At 42.0% G+C, this 18,480-nt stretch overlaps 1 protein-coding gene across 4 annotated transcripts in view; it reads right to left on the minus strand.

Annotated features, from left to right (window-relative positions):
* RPRD2 (regulation of nuclear pre-mRNA domain containing 2) overlaps window positions 1-11,899 on the minus strand; it is a 92,637-nt gene extending 80,738 nt beyond the window's left edge. For 2 of the 4 annotated variants that reach the window (XM_029946415.1, XM_029946413.1), the window contains exon 1: window positions 11,138-11,899. In XM_029946415.1, coding sequence (XP_029802275.1) covers window positions 11,138-11,342 — 205 coding nt within the window. In that variant the 5' untranslated portion in view covers window positions 11,343-11,899. The remainder of the gene's footprint in view (window positions 1-11,137) is intronic. The other 2 variants (XM_029946414.1, XM_029946416.1) reach the window with 1 other exon arrangement.
* Window positions 11,900-18,480: the final 6,581 nt, after the last annotated feature.

An 18,480-nucleotide genomic window follows, 5' to 3' on the forward strand; every position in this document is an offset into this window, starting at 1 on the left:
GAACAAATAAGCAGAAGGCTGCTTGGAAACCTTCTGCGGATGGAACCACACTGCCTAAATACCAGTAAACCTGCAGAAAAGGGGAAGCAGCCTAGCACAATGGTGGAGTCTAGACTTTGGAGCCAAGACTGCTTGGATCTGAATCCTGGCTCTACTTTACCAGCCCTGTCCCTTCAATTTCTTTTCCCTCACTGAGACTTAAAGTAGTTCACGTATTATCACTTATAATGTTTTATTATTTTGCCTGTCACCAGTGTAATTTCACATCTACATCACTAACTTTATTACTTACTCAGTATTAAAAATTATACAGTACTTACCTAATGAGTTGTTATAGGAAATGAGATGACATGATACTAGGTATATATTGGCTACTTAGTATTAAATGTAATAGTGATATTTGTGAAATTAACTATATTAATGACTAGAAATTTAATAAAGAATACTGCTAAATAAGAACAAAGTACTTGTAAGCAACTCAGGCTTTGAACCCACTGTATTTCTTTTTTCTCCCACTCACTCTCAGCTTCTGCCTACATAAAACAAACACCAGCAAAATTAGCCTTCCGCTTAGCCACCCTGAAACCAGGTATGGTTTCCTCTTCCTATGCTATAAATGTTCTGACAATTTCCCCAAATAATGAATGAACTTCCCTCAATTTATAAAATTGTAAAGTGGGGATAACTCCTCTATCTTGCAGAGCTAATGCCAAGATTATAGGTAATATATGTACATCTATGACATCTTCACCCCAACCAGAAAGTGATACCCTCTTCTACACCATTACAGCACACTGGGGCGCCGGGGTGTCTAGTCGGTTATGTTTCGGACTTCAGCTCAGGTCATGATCTCATGATTCGTGGGTCTGAGTCCCGCGTCAGGCTCTGCGCTGACAGCTAAGAGCCTGGAGTATGCTTTGGATTCTGTCTCCCTCTCTCTGCCCCTACCCGGCTTACATGAGCTCTTCCCCCCCCCCCAATAAACATTAAAAAATAAACTGTTAACAGCATATAGAAATTGATTACTATCATACTTCCCAGAACCAGTTGTTTTTGTTCAATTCTTATCTTAATTACTGAGAGTTAAGTTCCTATAATTCTACTTCTTTTGGCATCCAATACAAAGTTTTACATAGAGCAAGCACTCAGTATTTCTAATTTTATCTTCTAAATTCTCAATCTTTGAACATAGCAATACACTATAAAAGAAATTTTAATAATTCAAGTACTATTGATTGCTCCCTGCACAGAGAGATCATCATTTTAAAATAATGCATTATGCTACAGTGTTTAAAGTATCCTGATGGGAAAAGGAACACAGAAACAGCAGAGGATCCATTCTGTTTTTTTTTTTTTTAAGTTTATTTATTTTGAGACAAAGACAGCATCAGTGAGAAGGGAGGAAGGGAGGGAGGGGAAAGAAGGGGGTGGAGGGGAGGGGAGAGAGAGGGAGAATATCCCAAGCAAGAGGCTCTACCCAAAGCAGTGCTCGAACTCATGAAACTGTGAGATCATGTCCTGAGCTTAAACCAAGAGTCAGACGCCCAACCAACTGAGCCACCATGGTGCCCCTATTCTGGTCTTTTTAAAATAAAAAATGGTAAATTTTAATTCCTAACATTGAAAGATATTTCCCCCTATAGCAGTGCAAATTTTATTAAAGGGTAATAAAGAAACACAGCCTCTCTGTTAGTGGGTACCAAAGAACCATAGAGTGAAAGTAAGTGAAACTAACCCCAAGAGAGGAAAATGGAAGGAAGAGATGAGGGAAAGATAAAGGCCACAACCTGAATTTAAACCCAGCATACTGAACCCTTCATTTCTTTCATCAGAGACTCTATTTCAAGGTTTCTAAGGGAAGGATAAAAATAAGGTTTTTTTTTTTAAAACTCTCTTATCTTAGTTAGAAAAACTTTAATGCTCCAAAGCACAGTTGGAAATGTTGCCTTTTCCCAAAAAGAGTAAGTTCTATTACTTTCTCCACAAGATGTGCATTTTTCCCAGTGTTCTAGAATTAAAATCTGTGGGGGAAGTGGGACCTGAATGCACTACAAAACACCAATTACTTTTTGTTTCCTTGACAAACAAGTGAGAAATTCAGTCTAGCTGGTTTGTACAACAGTGTTAAGTTCTGGAGTAGTTTTACTAGGGTCTCTGAGCTTCGTCTACACATTAAAAAACCTCCTTTATCTTTACTTTGCAGAAAGTTGAAATTATAAAACAAATACCACATCTGACTGAAAAAAGCTTAGGAGAAAAAGGAGTCTGGATGCATCTATTTATCATTTATTAGTGTATGAAAAGCAGGAAGCCAAATCACTAAGAATAAAATCAGCAAACTTCTACTCCCTAAGAAATTATACACATACATATGCTCACCTCTTCTTTGTAGACAGAGCTGTAATTTCAGGGTGGCCTATTGAGTAAATTTTAATATCAGTATTTTTCCACTGCCAATGACATTTCTCAACATAATTTTTTTATTCTTGTTATTTTTTATTTTAGAGAGAGAGTATAGGGTGGAGGGGGAAAGGGCAGACAGAAGAAGAGAGGGGTGGGGGAGAATCCTAAGCAGGCTCCATGTAGCACGGAGCCCAATGTGGGCTCAATCTCATGACCCTAGGATCATGACCTGAGCTGAAATCAAGAGTCAGATATTCAACATTTCTCAATATTGTTTCATTTTACACTTTTAGGTATGGGAATGTTTACTTGCTGCATAATTTAACATTTAGCTTACTACGGAATGTATAACAAAATTATGTCCTACATAACTCTTCAAATCCACCCAGGGCTGTGTTTATAATATCACCTTCTGCATTTGAGAGACAAAGCAGCTAAATGAAGAAAGTAATAACTGAGTGTAAAGTCTCATAATCCAAGTAAAATAGCTCGTTTAGTACGTACCATTACAATAATTGTATGTCATAATTAGTTCATGTTTTGAAACAGTGTCAGGAAACATGGAAAATATGATCTACATCTCTATGAATTTAGGGCAGTGGGATGAGTGACCTCGGCATCCAAAGGGGAGGGAGACAAGCAGTTATGCAATGATTTTATAGTTGGTAATTATGACACAGCTACCGCCTCACTAATCCAGAACTGCCGTTTAGCCTAAACCATGAGGAGAAACATTCAGGAGCTCAAAATAGATTTATTACTTCTTTGGGGAACTGAAATAAAGTTTGCCTTGAACCTCAAAAACCTAAGCCAAGAACACATTAGACCAAATACGCAGAAAGTGGTAACTAAAATACTAAATGCTCCAGAGCCTTCTCTATCTACACTTATCACTCTATCTTACTACACTCACTCCTCTATCCACACCTAGCTCCCTTCCAGCCTCATGGCTCCAAAGACAATCTATACACTAAACAGACCCCAAGTGGTAACTAACTGTTACACAACTCTGAGTATACTGAAAACATACAATATAAGTGGACAAATACTGTATTTGTGAATTATATCTCTATAAAGACATTTTAGTTTATTAAGTTTATTTACTTTTGAGAGAGACAGAGCACTAGAGGGAGGGGCAGAGAGAAAGAGAGAGGGAGACACAGAATCTGAAGCAGGTTCCAGGCTCTGAGCTGTTAGCCCAGAGTCCAAGGAGAGGCTTGAACTCATGAGCTGTGAGATCATGACCTGAGCAAAGTCAAGACACTTACATGACTGAGCCACCCAGGCATCCCAACAAAGATATTTTTTTTTAACTTTTTTTTTTAATGTTTTTATTTATTTTTGATACAGAGAGAGACAGAGCATGAGAGGGGGAGGGGCAGAGAGAGAAGGAGACACAGAACCGGAAGCAGGCTCCAGGCTCTGAGCTGGCTGTCAGCACAGAGCCTGACGCGGGGCTTGAACCCACGAATGTGAGATCTGACCTGAGCCGAAGCTGGAGGCTTAACTGACTGAGCCACGCAGGCGCCCCCCCAACAAAGATATTTTAAAATGTGGACAACCGAAACCTAACATTCAAAACTAAATTTCTGATCTTCCTCTCCCCAAATCTGCTCCATTTAAGCCTTCCCCATATTAATAAATACCAACTCCTCCTAGTCAGGCAAAAAAACCAGTCATTCTTGATTACTTTCCTCTCTTACCCCACATTTAATCCATCTAGAAATCTAGTTAGATCTACATTCAAAATAGATTCAGAAGTGAATTACTTCTTACCACTTCCACAGACCATAACCTGGTCCAAGCCACCAACATTTTACCCCAGGATAAGTACAACAGTCACCTAACTAGTGCCCCTTGATTCCGCAACAACCGGAATGACATTTTAAAAACATAAATTGTGGGGTGCACGGCTGGCTCAGACAGTAGAGCATGCTCTCAAAGGGTCATGAGTTCAAGCCTGACATTAGGCCTAGAGCTTGCTTAAAAAAAAAAAAAGTCAAATCACATCAATCCTCTGCTCAAATAGCTCACCATCTCCTTCAGAACACCAGTCAAATCCTCACACTAGCCGTAACACTTGGTGCTACACCTCACCTCCCACCATCATCCACCAGAGTCCGAGTGTATCTGCTACTATTTCTTCCCAGCCACAAAACCTCTGTCACCCTTAAACTTGCCAGGTACACGCTAACCCCAGGACCTTTGTATTTTTCTGCCCTCTTTGTGCTGGAACATGCTCCCCTCACACTTTCCTTGTTATACTGTCCAACACCTCATCTCGCTGCTCAAATGTCACCTTCCCAGGGAGGTCTTCTCTTACCACCTACTTTAAAACCGCAAACTCCTGTCACAGTCTGTATTTGCCCTCCCTGCTTTACATTTCTCTACAACCTTCTAACATGTTTAATATCTTACTTATTTTGTTGCTTTCTCCCCTTAATGGAGGGAGTATAAGCTTTGTGAGGACGAAGTTTTTCTCCGTTTTGTTCCCCTGCTGAGTCCCTGGTGTCTGGTACAACATGTACTCCACAAAGACTTGTTAAAACAACTGTGAATCTAAGGGCACCCAGGTGGCTCAGTCAGTTAAGCATCCAACTCTTGATTTTAGCCCAGGTCATGATCACACAGTTCATGGGCTCTGTGCTGTCAGACGGAGATCCTCTGTGATCCTCTTGGAATCCTCTCTCTCTGCGGGCCCCCCCACTCTCTCTCTCACCCCAAGTAAGTAAAAAATAAACTTAAAAACTAATAATAATAAAAAATAAAATAATAATAATAATAATGGTACCTGAGTGGTTCAGTTGGTTGAACTTCTGACTCTTGATTTCAGCCCAGGTCATTATCCCCAGGTCATGAGATAGAGCCCTGCTCTGTACTGAGTGTGAAGCCTGTTTAAGATTCTCTCTATCCCTCTGCCCTTCTCCTGCACTCATTCTCTCTCCCTAAAACAATAACAAAATAATTTAAAAAAATCTATGCCCAAAAAAAGTAAACTGTTAAAGGAAAAGCTACATTTCAGAAGCCAAACCTGCAGAAATAGCCCCAGATCTTTAGATCAAATATCAAATATAAGATAGGGGACTGCACTCCCTACTGACCAGTACCACACCCCAGACAAGATGGGGCGCATTCAGGGTGGTATGGCCGTAGACCAGTACCACATCCCAAACTTTTTGTCAAGAAAAGCCTTTTATGGGGCACCGGGCTGGCTCAGTCAGTACAGCATGAGGCTCTTGATCTTGGGGTTGTGAATTCAAGCCCCACACTGGGCATAGAGATTTCTAAGGAAGAAAGGAAGAAAGAAAGAAAACAGCTTTATTATTTAATCCAAATGTACCTCACATTTAGAGATTTTTATACAGTAGTCAGCTTTCACAGCTAACATGTTCAACTTGTCTTTCCATTCTGTAGTAAATAAAAACATAAGTGCCTATCAGAACTCAAAATCCACAAAAGATAGTTTTGGGGCACCTGGGTGGCTCAGTCAGTTAAGCATCTGACTTTTTTTTCTCAGGTCATGATCTTCCAGTTTGTGAGTTCAAGCCCTGCGTTGGGCTTCATGCTGACAGTGCGGAGCCTGCTTGGGATTTTCTCTCTCCCTCTCTCTGCCCCTCCCCTGCTTGTACTTAAAAGCTCTCTCTCAAAACAAATAAATAAACTTAAAAAAAAAAAAACCACAAAGATGTAATCTAAACACTCTGGTTAATCTATATTGCCTAATATTGAATAAATAAGTAATCAAAGGTTTTCTGCATGATAGAGGATATTTAATAAATCAGAAAGGCTGTATAGTACAGTGGCTAAGAGTGTATGTTCTAAATCCAGAATGCCTGGAATCCTGGCCCCACCGCTTAATAGCTCTGCTAAATTACTCAATCTCTTTATATCTGTTTTCTCATCTGTAAAATGGGATCATAACAACACCTACTTTCAAAGGGTTGTATGAACTGAATGAATTCATATGTGTAAAATGCTTTGAAAGGTGCCTAGCACATAGTAAGCACTTGATAAAAGTATAAATTATCACCACCTTCATGGTCTAGCTAAGGATCCTGAGACCCAAACTGATAAACCACTGCCATAAATCAAAAACGATAACTGTGGTTTGCAAATTCTCTACAACAACTTAATCTCGTAGAAAGAGATTAATTAAAAAAAATTTTTTTTTTTTTGCTAGCCCATGTTCATACAAGTTTTTCCTGTGGGGTGGGGGCCATATTGTACTGAGAGTTCCTTCAAATGAGGTGGAGGGAAGGAGGGCAGAGGAGAAAAAGACTGGCCATTAAGTTGATAACTACTGACTACTGAGATGGATTAACCAGTAGAAGGTTGGGGGTGAAGGGTAAATATTTAAAGTTTGCATCACAAGTAGCTGAAGGGAGGGGCGTCCAGGTGTCTTGGTGTCCTGGTCTGTTAAGTGTCTGCCTTCGGCTCAGGTCCTGGTCAGCTCAGGTCCTGATCTCACGGTTCCTGAGTTCGAGCTCACTTGCTCTGTACTGACAGCTCAGAGTCTGAAGCCTGCTTTGGATTCTGCTTCTCCCACTCTCTCCACTCCTCTCCCACAGGCACTCAGTCTCTTTCTCTCAAAAATAAATAAACACTAAAAATTAAAAATAAAATTAGCTGAAGGGAATTGTTAACAGATTTTGTTCTACAACCGATTCTGCTTTCCTATATCCACCTTTTCTTCAACACAGACCAACCCATTCCATGGTTAAAAACAAGACAATATGGAGGCAGCTGGGCAGCTCAGTCGGTTAAGCATCTGACTTCAGCTCGAATCATGATCTCTCGGTTTGTGAGTTCAAGCCTTGCATCAGGCTCTGCACTCTTAGCCTCTCTCTCAAAAATAAACAAACATTAAAAAACAAAAACAGGGGCGCCTGGGTGGCTCAGTCGGTTGAGCCTCCGGCTTCGGCTCAGGTCAGATCTCACGTTCGTGGGTTCGAGCCCTGCATCGGGCTCTGTGCTGACAGCCAGCTCAGAGCCTGGAGCCTGCTTCGGATTCTGTGTCTCCTTCTCTCTCTGCCCCTCCCTCTCTCATGCTCTGTCTCTCTCTGTATCAAAAATAAATAAAACATTAAAAAAAAAATATGGAAATATCATGAACATAACAATTTCCACTAGTTCCTCAGAGTGCTTGCTAATACACTACAGAGTCCAATCCATTTGGCCTTACCTGGGAATGTAATTTCCAGGACCATACCCAAAACAAAATTCTGCGATAATTATTCTGAATACTCAGGATTTTAAGACTATCTGCACCATTACTGTCTTCATAATAAACAATCTGGATGTTTTTTATATGCTGGGACCTATGCTAAAATACATATGTTATCTTCCAAAACCTAGATAGCAATCCTATGAAAGATAATTATTACCTCTACTTACAGATCACAAATTGGGGCTCACGATTTAAGTGTGGATCGAGGTAATAAGTGACAGAATTAAGATCTGAATCTAGGTTTAATTCTAAAATATGCATTTTTCAACTTCTCCACATTGGTTCCTATTTAACATTAAAAAAGGGAGGGACAAATGAAGTGAAGAAATAATAATCTGGTCAACTGCACATCAAGTCCAAAAAGAGCCATGTCTTGAATCTGCTGACAACCATACCTATTATTTCTTTCACTAAGTTATGAACATTTCTTTCTGGTAAACAGAAATTAAAACAATTCAAGTTCTTGATTAACATACAAAATTACACTGGCAAATATTTTGGCAAATATTTACTGATTGCTTACTCTGTGCCAAACACTGTTCTAGTCGCCTGGGGATACAGCGGCAGAGAAGACCTAGCCCTGTCATCGGGTGGGAGAAGATAAACAATAAGCATGTAAACAAGTAAACAAGGTGATGTCATATGCTGAAAATGTGAAATGACAGAAGGCAATTGAAGGGACCCCCTGAAATAAGGTCACTTAGGGAAGGCCTTTCTAAAGAGGTAATATAGGAGGTTTGAATCTAAACGATGAGGAAACAGAATGGGAAGCAGCCAGAAAGGCAGTAGACAGGACAGATGGTGTAGGAACTCCGTAGACCATAGCAGAAGTCTAGATCCTAACCTGTCGCAACGGGGTATCACTGGAGGATTCTGAAGCACAGGAATGACATCTGTTTATGCTACAGAAAGATCACTTTTAAAAATGAAGGCAATGGCAGTGCATAGCTGGCTCAGTCAGTGGAGCATCTGACTCTTGATCTTGGGGTTACAAGTTCGAACCCCACAGTGGGTGGAGAGATTACTTAAGAATAAATAAAATAAATCTTAAAAAACATATGATGACAATGAATGTTTCAGCCAGACAAATTAGAAGAAGCCTGAATAAAATCAAAACCCACCTATGGCGTACATCTTCAAGAAGCCTACTGAATTAGTTCCTTTAAAATGAACAGAAGCTTGTCAATACAATGTTATGAAATAAAGGATCAAATGAAAATATATTTAGAAGATCTAACAGTTACTTAAATGCACACCGAAGACAAAACACAAATCACTAAATAATGGATGCCAGAACAAAAAAGAGAAGTGAAAGTGACATCAGGAAAACGAACAGAAAGGCTGGGAATGCCAGGTACCTACTTCACAAATTTCTGGAAAGCAGACTAAGAAACCAAACTCAGACTAAAAGAATTCCAACTGTAAAGAAGTATGAAACTAAATGAGACCCAATGAATAAACTGTTTTCACTGTGTCCTTCATCACTCTCCGGAATATTTCTCTCAAAAGGCTTTACTTACATTGAGAGGAGTGATATTCAGTAAATGTAAACACAAAAGGACTATAAATACCCTTAACCACTTTACAAAGTTCCATTCCGCTAGGGAAAAAAATCAAGTTTTTAGAAAGTCAAAATCATTTAACTATATAAACAATATGTAATACACTTCAAATGAAGTGTTGTCTTCCTAGAACAATCATTTTTTTCACTCATCAACTAGGGAAATAAGCTTGGGCAAAATATCAACAATAATAGAGGCAGAAAAATTCTGGCTTCATTATATCTCATTATTACTAACCAGGAAAAAAATTCTAATTGTCATTTGAAATCCCACAAGGCAGGGATGGGGACCAACCTATTCTTGCAAATAATGTAACCATACAGTTAAAGCACCAGAGCTCAAAGGCAGAAATGTCAAATGCTCGTATAATGTAGTAAAAATGTCTTAAACCAAGAAAGAATATATTCTCAAACTCACGTGAGAACTTGCTACCAGTGGTGAACCGTCCATTAAAGATTAATCTTTTTTTAATCTTGAAAACATTATTTTACAAAGTTAAATGTGGCCGTTATCATCTGGAATTGGTGGAGTAAAATCGTAACTCCACCCTTTCTTTTTCTGTGTAACATAAAGGATTTTACTTGACATCTCTGAGCCTTCCTTTCCCTACCTGCAAATCAATGATTTCAAAAAATCGACCTCTTAGGGTTATTTTAAAGTTTAATGAGATAGATATATTGTAAATGATGATAAAGGGGCAGATAGCAGATGAGAGTCTTTGATGATACCTGTTATCATATTTGATATTGTATGTTCTAACTTAATTTCTTGAGGAAAAAAAGCAACTTTGATCTATTAGTAAATACAGGTAATCTTGTCTTGGTTCTACAGGGGCAACTGCAGAAGTAGAATAAGAAGAGTAACTAGACGATGGACATGGTGACATGCCACAGACCAAAAGCAACAAAAGACCTAAAAGTCAAATAGATATAAATGGATTTAGGGTTAGCCCTCTCTTCTCAGCAGGAACTAACAATGACTTCACACTCCTAAAAGATCTGAAATGTTTTGCTGACAATCCATGCCTCCTGACAGCTTAATATAATACCTCTTTTCTGTAGTAAAGCAGCAAAATGGAAAAAAAAAATCCCCAAAGTAGACAAAAAAGTAGTCACTGGTGGTGGGGGGAGTACTACATATTCAAAAAGCACATTTCTTGATTTCCTGTTTTGATTACCTAGGACACCCAACTCCTTTCTTTAAGAAGGTATTTCAAGTGCTGCAAAACAACCGGACATTGTTTTTAGATTTTAAGGTATTGGGGCTGACACGGACTAGTTATTTCCGGTATCAAGAAGCCCGTATTTTATCTACAGCAAACGCAGGTATAGGGAACCCTCCCAGGTGGTCGTCTCGGCTGTACGTGGAGCTCGCGTTACTTCTCAACATTCATCCCAGTAAGGCCCTTCTGGTCACACATCGCGAGTTTCAGGTCAACGTAAATCAGAGTGGTCCCACACGGGCCAGCCAAGTACGTGGATTTGCTACTGCTTAAACCAGAGCCTGTCTATCGCCGGGAAAACCATCTGCACGTCAAGGCCTAAGAGAAATAAACGGACGCGACAATTTCCGCGAAGGTTCAGAAAAGGGATCAGCACCTCGCAAGCTCCGAGAAGAAGTAATACCCACATCTCGAAAGATCTAGGCCCAACCGCCCAAGGTCACTCACACACACACACACACACACACACACACACACACACACCACGTCGGGAGCCAGTTAAAAAAAAAAATAAATAAATCCAAGAAACGACTAGCCTCCTGCAGTTCGGGACAACCCCGGCTAGGAATGGAGTCTGGGTTTGGGAACACTCGCGTCAAAGCTTGAACGTGAACAACGCCAACCGAATGCCGTGGCTCCGTAAGAAAACCCGCAGGCGTTTCGGGAAGGCTTTCCTTCCATATCCCCCCAGTCGTCCCTTCCCTGGTCAACCCCAACACTCACATCTCCGGAGCCACTTCATCCAATGGTAGACGATAGTAGTGTGGTGTTTCTTGTTCTCTATACACCAAGACGACAGGCCTTGAATAGATTCCATGGTGTTAGTTACCGACTGGAATTTTCGATCCAACGAGGACTCCAGAGCCCCTGCCGAAGAGGCCGACGAGGAGGAGGCCTTACTGCTGCCTCCGCCGCCGCCGGCCGCCATCTTCCCGGTTTGCACAAGCGCTGCTGCTCCTCCGGCGGCGGCGGCGGCGGCGGCGGCGGCGGCGGCGGCGGGAGCGGGCAAAACAATCACTGCGAGTGCGTGAAAGCCGTGGGTGGGGAGGGAGGCCAGGGGGTGGGGATGGTGCACGCGCTAGGCTCTTCGAGAGGTAAGACGGGAGGACCAGCTGCCGGGCACGCTGGCGGCTCCTACACGCTGTTAAGGAGGGGCTGCGGGCATCAAAGGTTTATCAGAATTGTTCAAGGGGTTGTGTTTGAACCAGTCAATAATAACGGAAGAGGTACGCAGAAAGCAGGTCCTGCGACGCCTTTCAAATCGCCTGGCCCCGAAACTAATGGTTTTACACTCTTCGGCTCTCAAAGCTAAGGCTCGTCCCCGCTCCTATCGCCACACTCCTGTAAGAGTGGGCGTTAATACCTCAAATTGAGTACTACCCGATTGCCCCTTCGGTTGCAGATATCTTTCTCCTTTAGATCCTCTAGCACAGAAAAGGCCCAGGGCAACCTAGTCAGGATTTTTTTTGCAACGCAATAGCAGCAAATGGACAGCAACACTATCGCGCACGCGCTGCTTAGCCCCGCCCCCACGCTTCCTTCTCAACCTAGAAAGCAGAGGGAGGCGTGATGGCGGGGCAATCTGACCAATCAAAGGACGAGAACGAGAAGCGCGCGCAGAAGCCCGCAGGCCCCAAGGGCCAAGAAGGCGCTTCGATGACCCGTGCGCTTGCGCAGCAGATTAGTGTGTAGCGGGCTAGGAGGAAGAACGGAGGAAGGTGAGGTAGTTGGTCAAACTAAGGAGAGGTTGGGGGAGGGGCTTCACCGCTCCGCCCCGCCTTTTGCTTCCTACCAAGGCCTCCCTCCTGGGGCTGTCCAGCTCACACAGCAGGCCGGAAAATTCCCACCGCTCAGAGGCCACTGTTACTCTCTGGCTGCTTCCACCGCCGCCGCCCATAACTCCGCGGGGCACCTACGCACGACAAAGTGGCTGGCAGCCATCTTGCCGTGCCTTGGAAGATGCGCATGCGCCAGCTCTAGGGAACCATTCACTACGCAGACTCCCAGACCAAACAATATTTTTCGACTCCCTTTGGACTATACCATTCACAGCCAGTAGGCGTTTTGGATTATAGGCGGAGGAAGTGAATAAAGTAAATTACCTATAAATTTTTCGAGACGAGGAAATAATAATAGGCAAGATATGATCTCACCTCGCCAGTTATAAAGTCTCACAATTCCCTAATACATTATAGTTTATAAAGAGCCTCAGCTGTCTATTACATTGTTTAGCACAATCTAGATTAAGCATTCTGTCGTATCTGCCTACGCAAATCCTCTGGGCAGTTTTGGAGGCTCCTGTGTCCCACTGAGCACACGCAATTAATTGTATTATATGTCTTGTACCTCTCCCCAATGGACTCAACGTTTTTTGAGGCAGGCAACCCGTTTTGTTAAGCTCGTATCTAGTATTCATTCAACGAAAAGTTGGACGTTTTTGCCAAGTAAACTTCTAGATATTGAGGAGTATAACAGCAAAACAGAAAAAATCCTCTCCCTGTGGGGCTTAGTAGCAGGAGACCTTAAACAAATCTATATCAGGAAGTAATAACTTCTATGAAGTATAAAGCAGTGTAAAGAAGAGAGAGGATATTGTGTGTGCGATCCTATATGGGAAGGGAAATGGTTTGGTGATCCAGGAAGGCTTCCGGAAGGAAGTGACAATTTATCTGAATGCTGGTAATAAGGTAATGATGTCTCGACATATTCGAGGAAGAGCAAGGAGGCCAGTGTGGCTGAAGAAGAGAGAGGGTACAGTGGTCGAACATGAGGTCTGAGGTGAGAGAGTTCATGTGAGGACTTGCAGGCCATTGTAAGGATTTTGGCTTTTAACTTGGACTTGGGGAGCCCTTCTATGCACAGTTTTAAGTAGATCACTTACATGGCAATCTTTTTAACTGGTTGCTACATTAAAAATAGATTTAAAGGTCACCAGTCAAGGAGGCTATTGAATAATCCAGACAAGGAAATGATGGCTTGCACAAGAGTGGTAGCAAAAAGATAATGAGGAGTGGTGTCACATCATGGACATATTTTGAAGGCAGAGCCAAAGGAATTGCTGCTCATGGATTTAAGGAGAGTATGAGAAAAACAGATGAGTCAAGTATAGCACTGGGGTTTGTGAACTGAGCAACTATTAACTGTGTTTCTTAGCCTTTTTTCATTATTGTTGCCCCTAAGTATCCTTTTTACATTTTTTTCCCTAATCTCTTGGCCTCCATTCAATTCTAATGCACAGATACACTCTATATCTGTTTATTTGCTACATTGTTTTATTCGATAGAGTTAAGAAGTACTGAATTCTTTGGGGTGCCTGGCTGCCTCAGTTGGGAGAGCATGCAACTCTTGAACTAGGGGTCATGAGTTTGAGCCACACATTGGGTGTAGAGATTACTTAAATGAATAAAAAAAAAAAAAAGGGAATAAGATTGTGTTGTGTATGCTGGTGTTTTGGAGGATTACAAACCACTGTAATATCTAAGATTTCTCCCTTGCCCAACAGCTGCATTTCTCCTTTTTTGTGGGGTGACATTGCCCCCATTGAAAATACATGAACTACGGGACAGATGGGTGGCTGAGTTGGTTGAGCATCCAGCTCTTGGTTTCAGCTCAGGTCATAATCTCACGGTCCGTGAGATTGAGCAGAGCCTGCTTGGGATTCTCTCTCCCTCTCTCTCTGCCCCTCTTCCACCCACCCTTAAATAATCATAAAATAAAAGAACCTTGAAAATGCATGAACTAGGAGAATGCATGGTCCATTTCCTCAGATGGACCAGAAGAAAGAGGGAGGAGTGGTCCTGTGACAAATGAGTAGGAATCAGGGTTTTAGTTATGGAAGCTTGAGTTTGAGATATCGGATACATAAATGGCACTAGATATGAGTCTGAAGTTCACAGGGAAGATCTAGGCAGGAAACATCAATTTAAGAATTTTCAGTATTGGAGCTTCCAGGTTGGTGAGCTCATGATTTGGCGAGAGGCACCCAGGGAGGGCATAGAAGTTCCATGCCCTTCCCTATAGCTGGCCCTGTGCATCTCTTCCTCTGGCTGTTCCTGAGTTGCATCCTTCTATGATAAAGTGATAAACTAGCATGTCATGTTACCCAGGGAACTTTCCAAGCAAGTACCAAAAATCCATCTGATTTCTAAAAAGTAGATGAGACTTGGGTGATCAACAGAATGTGTCTGGGTTCATTACACGATTCATGAGCCAGAACCATATTTTCTTCTCTTTAGATGACCTCTCCCAAAAGATCAATAAAAATGAAGTATATCTGGGGATCACCAATTAAACCTTTCTTTTTTTATTTTAATGTTTTTTATTTATTTTTGAGAGATAGACACAGACAGCACAATCAGGAGAGGCAGAGAGACAGGGAGATACAGAATCCAAAGCAGGCTCCAGCCTCTGAGCTAGCTGTCAGCACAGAGCCTGACGTGGGGCTTGAACCCACAAACCGTGAGATCATAATCTGAGCTGAAGCCAGATGCTTAACTGACTGTGCCACCCAGGCACCCCTACACCTTTTTCAAATGTACTATATCTGTGTATATAAGGTGGTATTCAGTGAATACTTGAAAATGTACAAATTGGGGCACCTGGGTGGCAGTCAAACATCCCACTTCGGCTCAGGTCATGAACTCATGGTTTGAGTTCGAGCCCCACGTTGGGCTCTGTGCTGACAGCTCAGAGCCTGAAGCCTCCTTCAGATTGTGTCTCTGCCTCTCTCTGCTCCTCCCATACTCATGCTCATGTGCTGTCTCTCAATAAATTAAAAAAATGTTAGGGGCGCCTGGGTGGCCTGGGTGTTTGAGCATCTGACATCAACTCAGGTCATGATCTCACTGTTCGTGGGTTCAAGGCCCACATCGGGCTCTGTGCTGTTACAGCCTGGAGCCTGCTTCGAATTCTCTATGTGTCTCTCTCTCTGCTCCTCCCTTGTTCACACTGTCTCTCAAAAATAAATAAATGTTGAAAAAAAAATTTAAACGTTAAAAAAGTTTAAAAAATGTACAAATTGTTCATTCATACCTGTTCATGAGCTGTACTCTTCACAGCAACAGAGTTCAGTGAATTCCAACTGCAAGTAGGTTACTATAAGGTGTTTAAGATAAAATTTCTTCTATTTTTCTCTTAAAATTAAGTGCCTATTTGACTTTGCCTGTTACTTTTGTTTAATAAAGTTTGCATGTGGAATTAAAAAAAATTTGTCAGCATTTAAGGGTGCCTGGCTGGCTGGAAGAGCATGTGACTCTTAATCTCAGGGTTATGAGTTTGAGCCCCATGTTGGGTGTAGCAATTACTAAAATAAACAAGCAAACAAAACTTTATTTTAATTTTTCTTTATTTTTTTAAATGTTTTTATTTGAGAGACAGAGACAGAGCATGAGCAAGGGAGGGGCAAAGAAAGAGGGAGAAACAGAATGTGGAGCAGGCTCTAGGCTCTGAGCTGTCAGCACAGAGTCCGACATGGGACTTGATCATAACTACTGACTGAGCCACGCAGGAGCCCCCAAACAAACAAAACTTTAAAGAAATGTATTTAAAAAAATAAAGAATTGTCAGTATTAAAGCCATGAGATGGGTAAGGTTGCCTAGGAAATGAATGAGTATAGATAGAAAAGAAGTCCAAGGACTAAGATATAAGGAGCAACTTGCAAAGGAGACTGAAAAGGAATGGCTAGTGAAAGAACTCAGAGAATAACGTTCTGAAAGAAGTAATGAAAGTTTGCCAAGAAGGACTGATCGATTGTGTCTGGTGTCGCTGTGCAGGTTGCCTGAGGACAGATGACCACTGGATTTGGCAACACGGTGATCTTGTTTTTTAGTTGTTTTGTTTTTAACGTTTATTTTTGAGAGAGAGAGAGAGAGAGCCAGAGAGTCTGAGCAGGGGAGGAGCATAGAGAGGGAGACAGAGAATGCAAAGCAGGCTCTGCACTGGCAGCACAGAGCCCAAGATGGGGCTCCAACCCATGAAAGAGATCATGACCGGAGCTGAAGTCGGATGCTCAACTGACTGACACCCAGGTGCCCTGGCAACATGGTCTTCTTGAGAAGGGCTGTTTCCAGGAAGTAAAGTGATGGGATAGGGTTCTAGAGAGAATGGGAGAAGTAGAGATATCCTGTATAGACAACTCTTTCAAGAAATAAAATGAGGTGCCTGGCTGGCTCAGTTAGTGGAGCATGTGTCTCTTGATCTCAGGGTATAAGTTCAAACCCCATGTTGGGTATGGAGCCTACTTAAAAAAATAAAATATAAAAAATATGAGAGCAAAGAAATGGAGCTGAACCTACAGGGAAATGTAAAATCAGGGGTTCTTATTCTAAAATGGGAAATAATTGTAGCTGATTCAAATAAAAAAATTGAGAATTAAAAAAATTATTTATTTTTGAGAGACAGAGCATGAGTGGTAGTGATGGTGGGGAGGAGGGGAACCAGAGAGAGAGAGGGAGACACAGAATCTGAAGCAGGCTCCAGGTTCTGAGCAGTCAGCACAGAGCCTGATGTGGGGCTCGAACTCATTAACTGCATGATCGTGACCTGAGCTGAAGTTGGACGCTCAACCAACAGAGCCACCCAGGTGCCCCAAGGGATTAATTAATGATACAGGATAGAGATGGGACAATTACTGGATTGATTTCCTTGAGTAGATGAGAGAGGCTAGGTCCACAGACCAGACCTTTCCTTTCTTATAATGGGAAGGTAAGTAATCTAGTAGAGATTCAGTAAATTGGTAGATTTGTTGAGAATGTACAGAAATTCCCTTCAGTTGCTTCTTTTCTTAGTGACATAGGCATGTACTATAATAAGACCTGAGGAAACACCCTCTTAAAAGTCTAATAATCTGTTAATTGCCAATTCCAGTGTGTTTATAGGCTTCATCTTCCACTTTTCTCTTAGATCGTGTAATGGTTGAGAGCAAGACCTCTGGAGGCATCTGGGTTCCTCAGTCGGTTAAGTTTCCAACTTTAGCTCAGTTCATGATCTCATGGTTTCTAAGTTCCAGCCTTGCATTGGGCTCCTGGCTGTCAACGCAGATCCTCTGATCCTCTCTCTCAAAAATAAATGTTTAAAAGAGCAACTCCTCTCGGGTGACTGGGTGGCTCAGTCAGTTGGGCATCCAAGTTCAGTTCAGAATGTGATCTCACTGTTTTTGAGTTTGAGCCCCATGTCAGGCTCTGTGCTGAAAGACTGGAGCTTGGAGCCTGCTTCAGATTCTGTCTCTTTCTCTCTCAAACAAAAAATTTAAAAGGGCAAGACCTCTAAAACTAGACTGCTGAAACCCAGGCAATGCCACTTACCAGCAGGAATTTCAGATAAATTTAACCTCTGTGGTGCTATAATTATTAAATTGCATGTAGAGTGCTTAAAGTTGCCTGGGTTAATAAAAGTTTATGATTATGTCATCTATTATTACACTTAAACGTTTTTTAAGTTTATCTTGAGAGAATGAGAGTACAAATGGGGGAGGGGCAGAGAGGGAGGGTGAGAGAATCTTAAGTAGTCTCTGCACTGCTAGCATAAAGCCCGATGTGGGGCTCGAACTCAGGAACTGAGGTATCACAACCTGAGCTGAAGTCAGACCTTAGCCGACTGAGCCATCCAGGAACCCCAAGCTTTTCTTTTTTTAAATTTTTATTTTTTTTAATGTTTGTTTATGTTTTAGAGAGACAGAGCATGAGCAGGGAAGGGGCAGAGAGAGACAGGGAAACACAGAATCCGAAGCAGGCTCCAGACTCTGTGTGGTCAGCACAGAACCTGAGGCAGGGCTTGAACTCAGGAACTGAGAGATCATGCATGAGCTGAAGTCGGACACTTAACCAACTGAGCCATCCAGGTGCCCCTGAATCTTTTTTTTTTTTTTAACGTTTTTTATTTATTTTTGAGACAGAGAGACAGCAAGAGCAGGGGAGGGCCAGAGAGAGAGGGAGACACAGAATCCGAAGCAGGCTCCAGGCTCTGAGCTAGCTGTCAGCACAGAGCCCTACGCGGGGCTCAAACCCAATGAACTGTGAGATCATAACCTGAGCTGAAGCCGGACGCTTAACAGACTGAGCCACCCAGG

The sequence above is a fragment of the Suricata suricatta genome, chromosome 8 (assembly GCF_006229205.1).
Source record: "Suricata suricatta isolate VVHF042 chromosome 8, meerkat_22Aug2017_6uvM2_HiC, whole genome shotgun sequence".
In the NCBI taxonomy this organism is placed as follows: Eukaryota; Metazoa; Chordata; class Mammalia; order Carnivora; family Herpestidae; genus Suricata; species Suricata suricatta.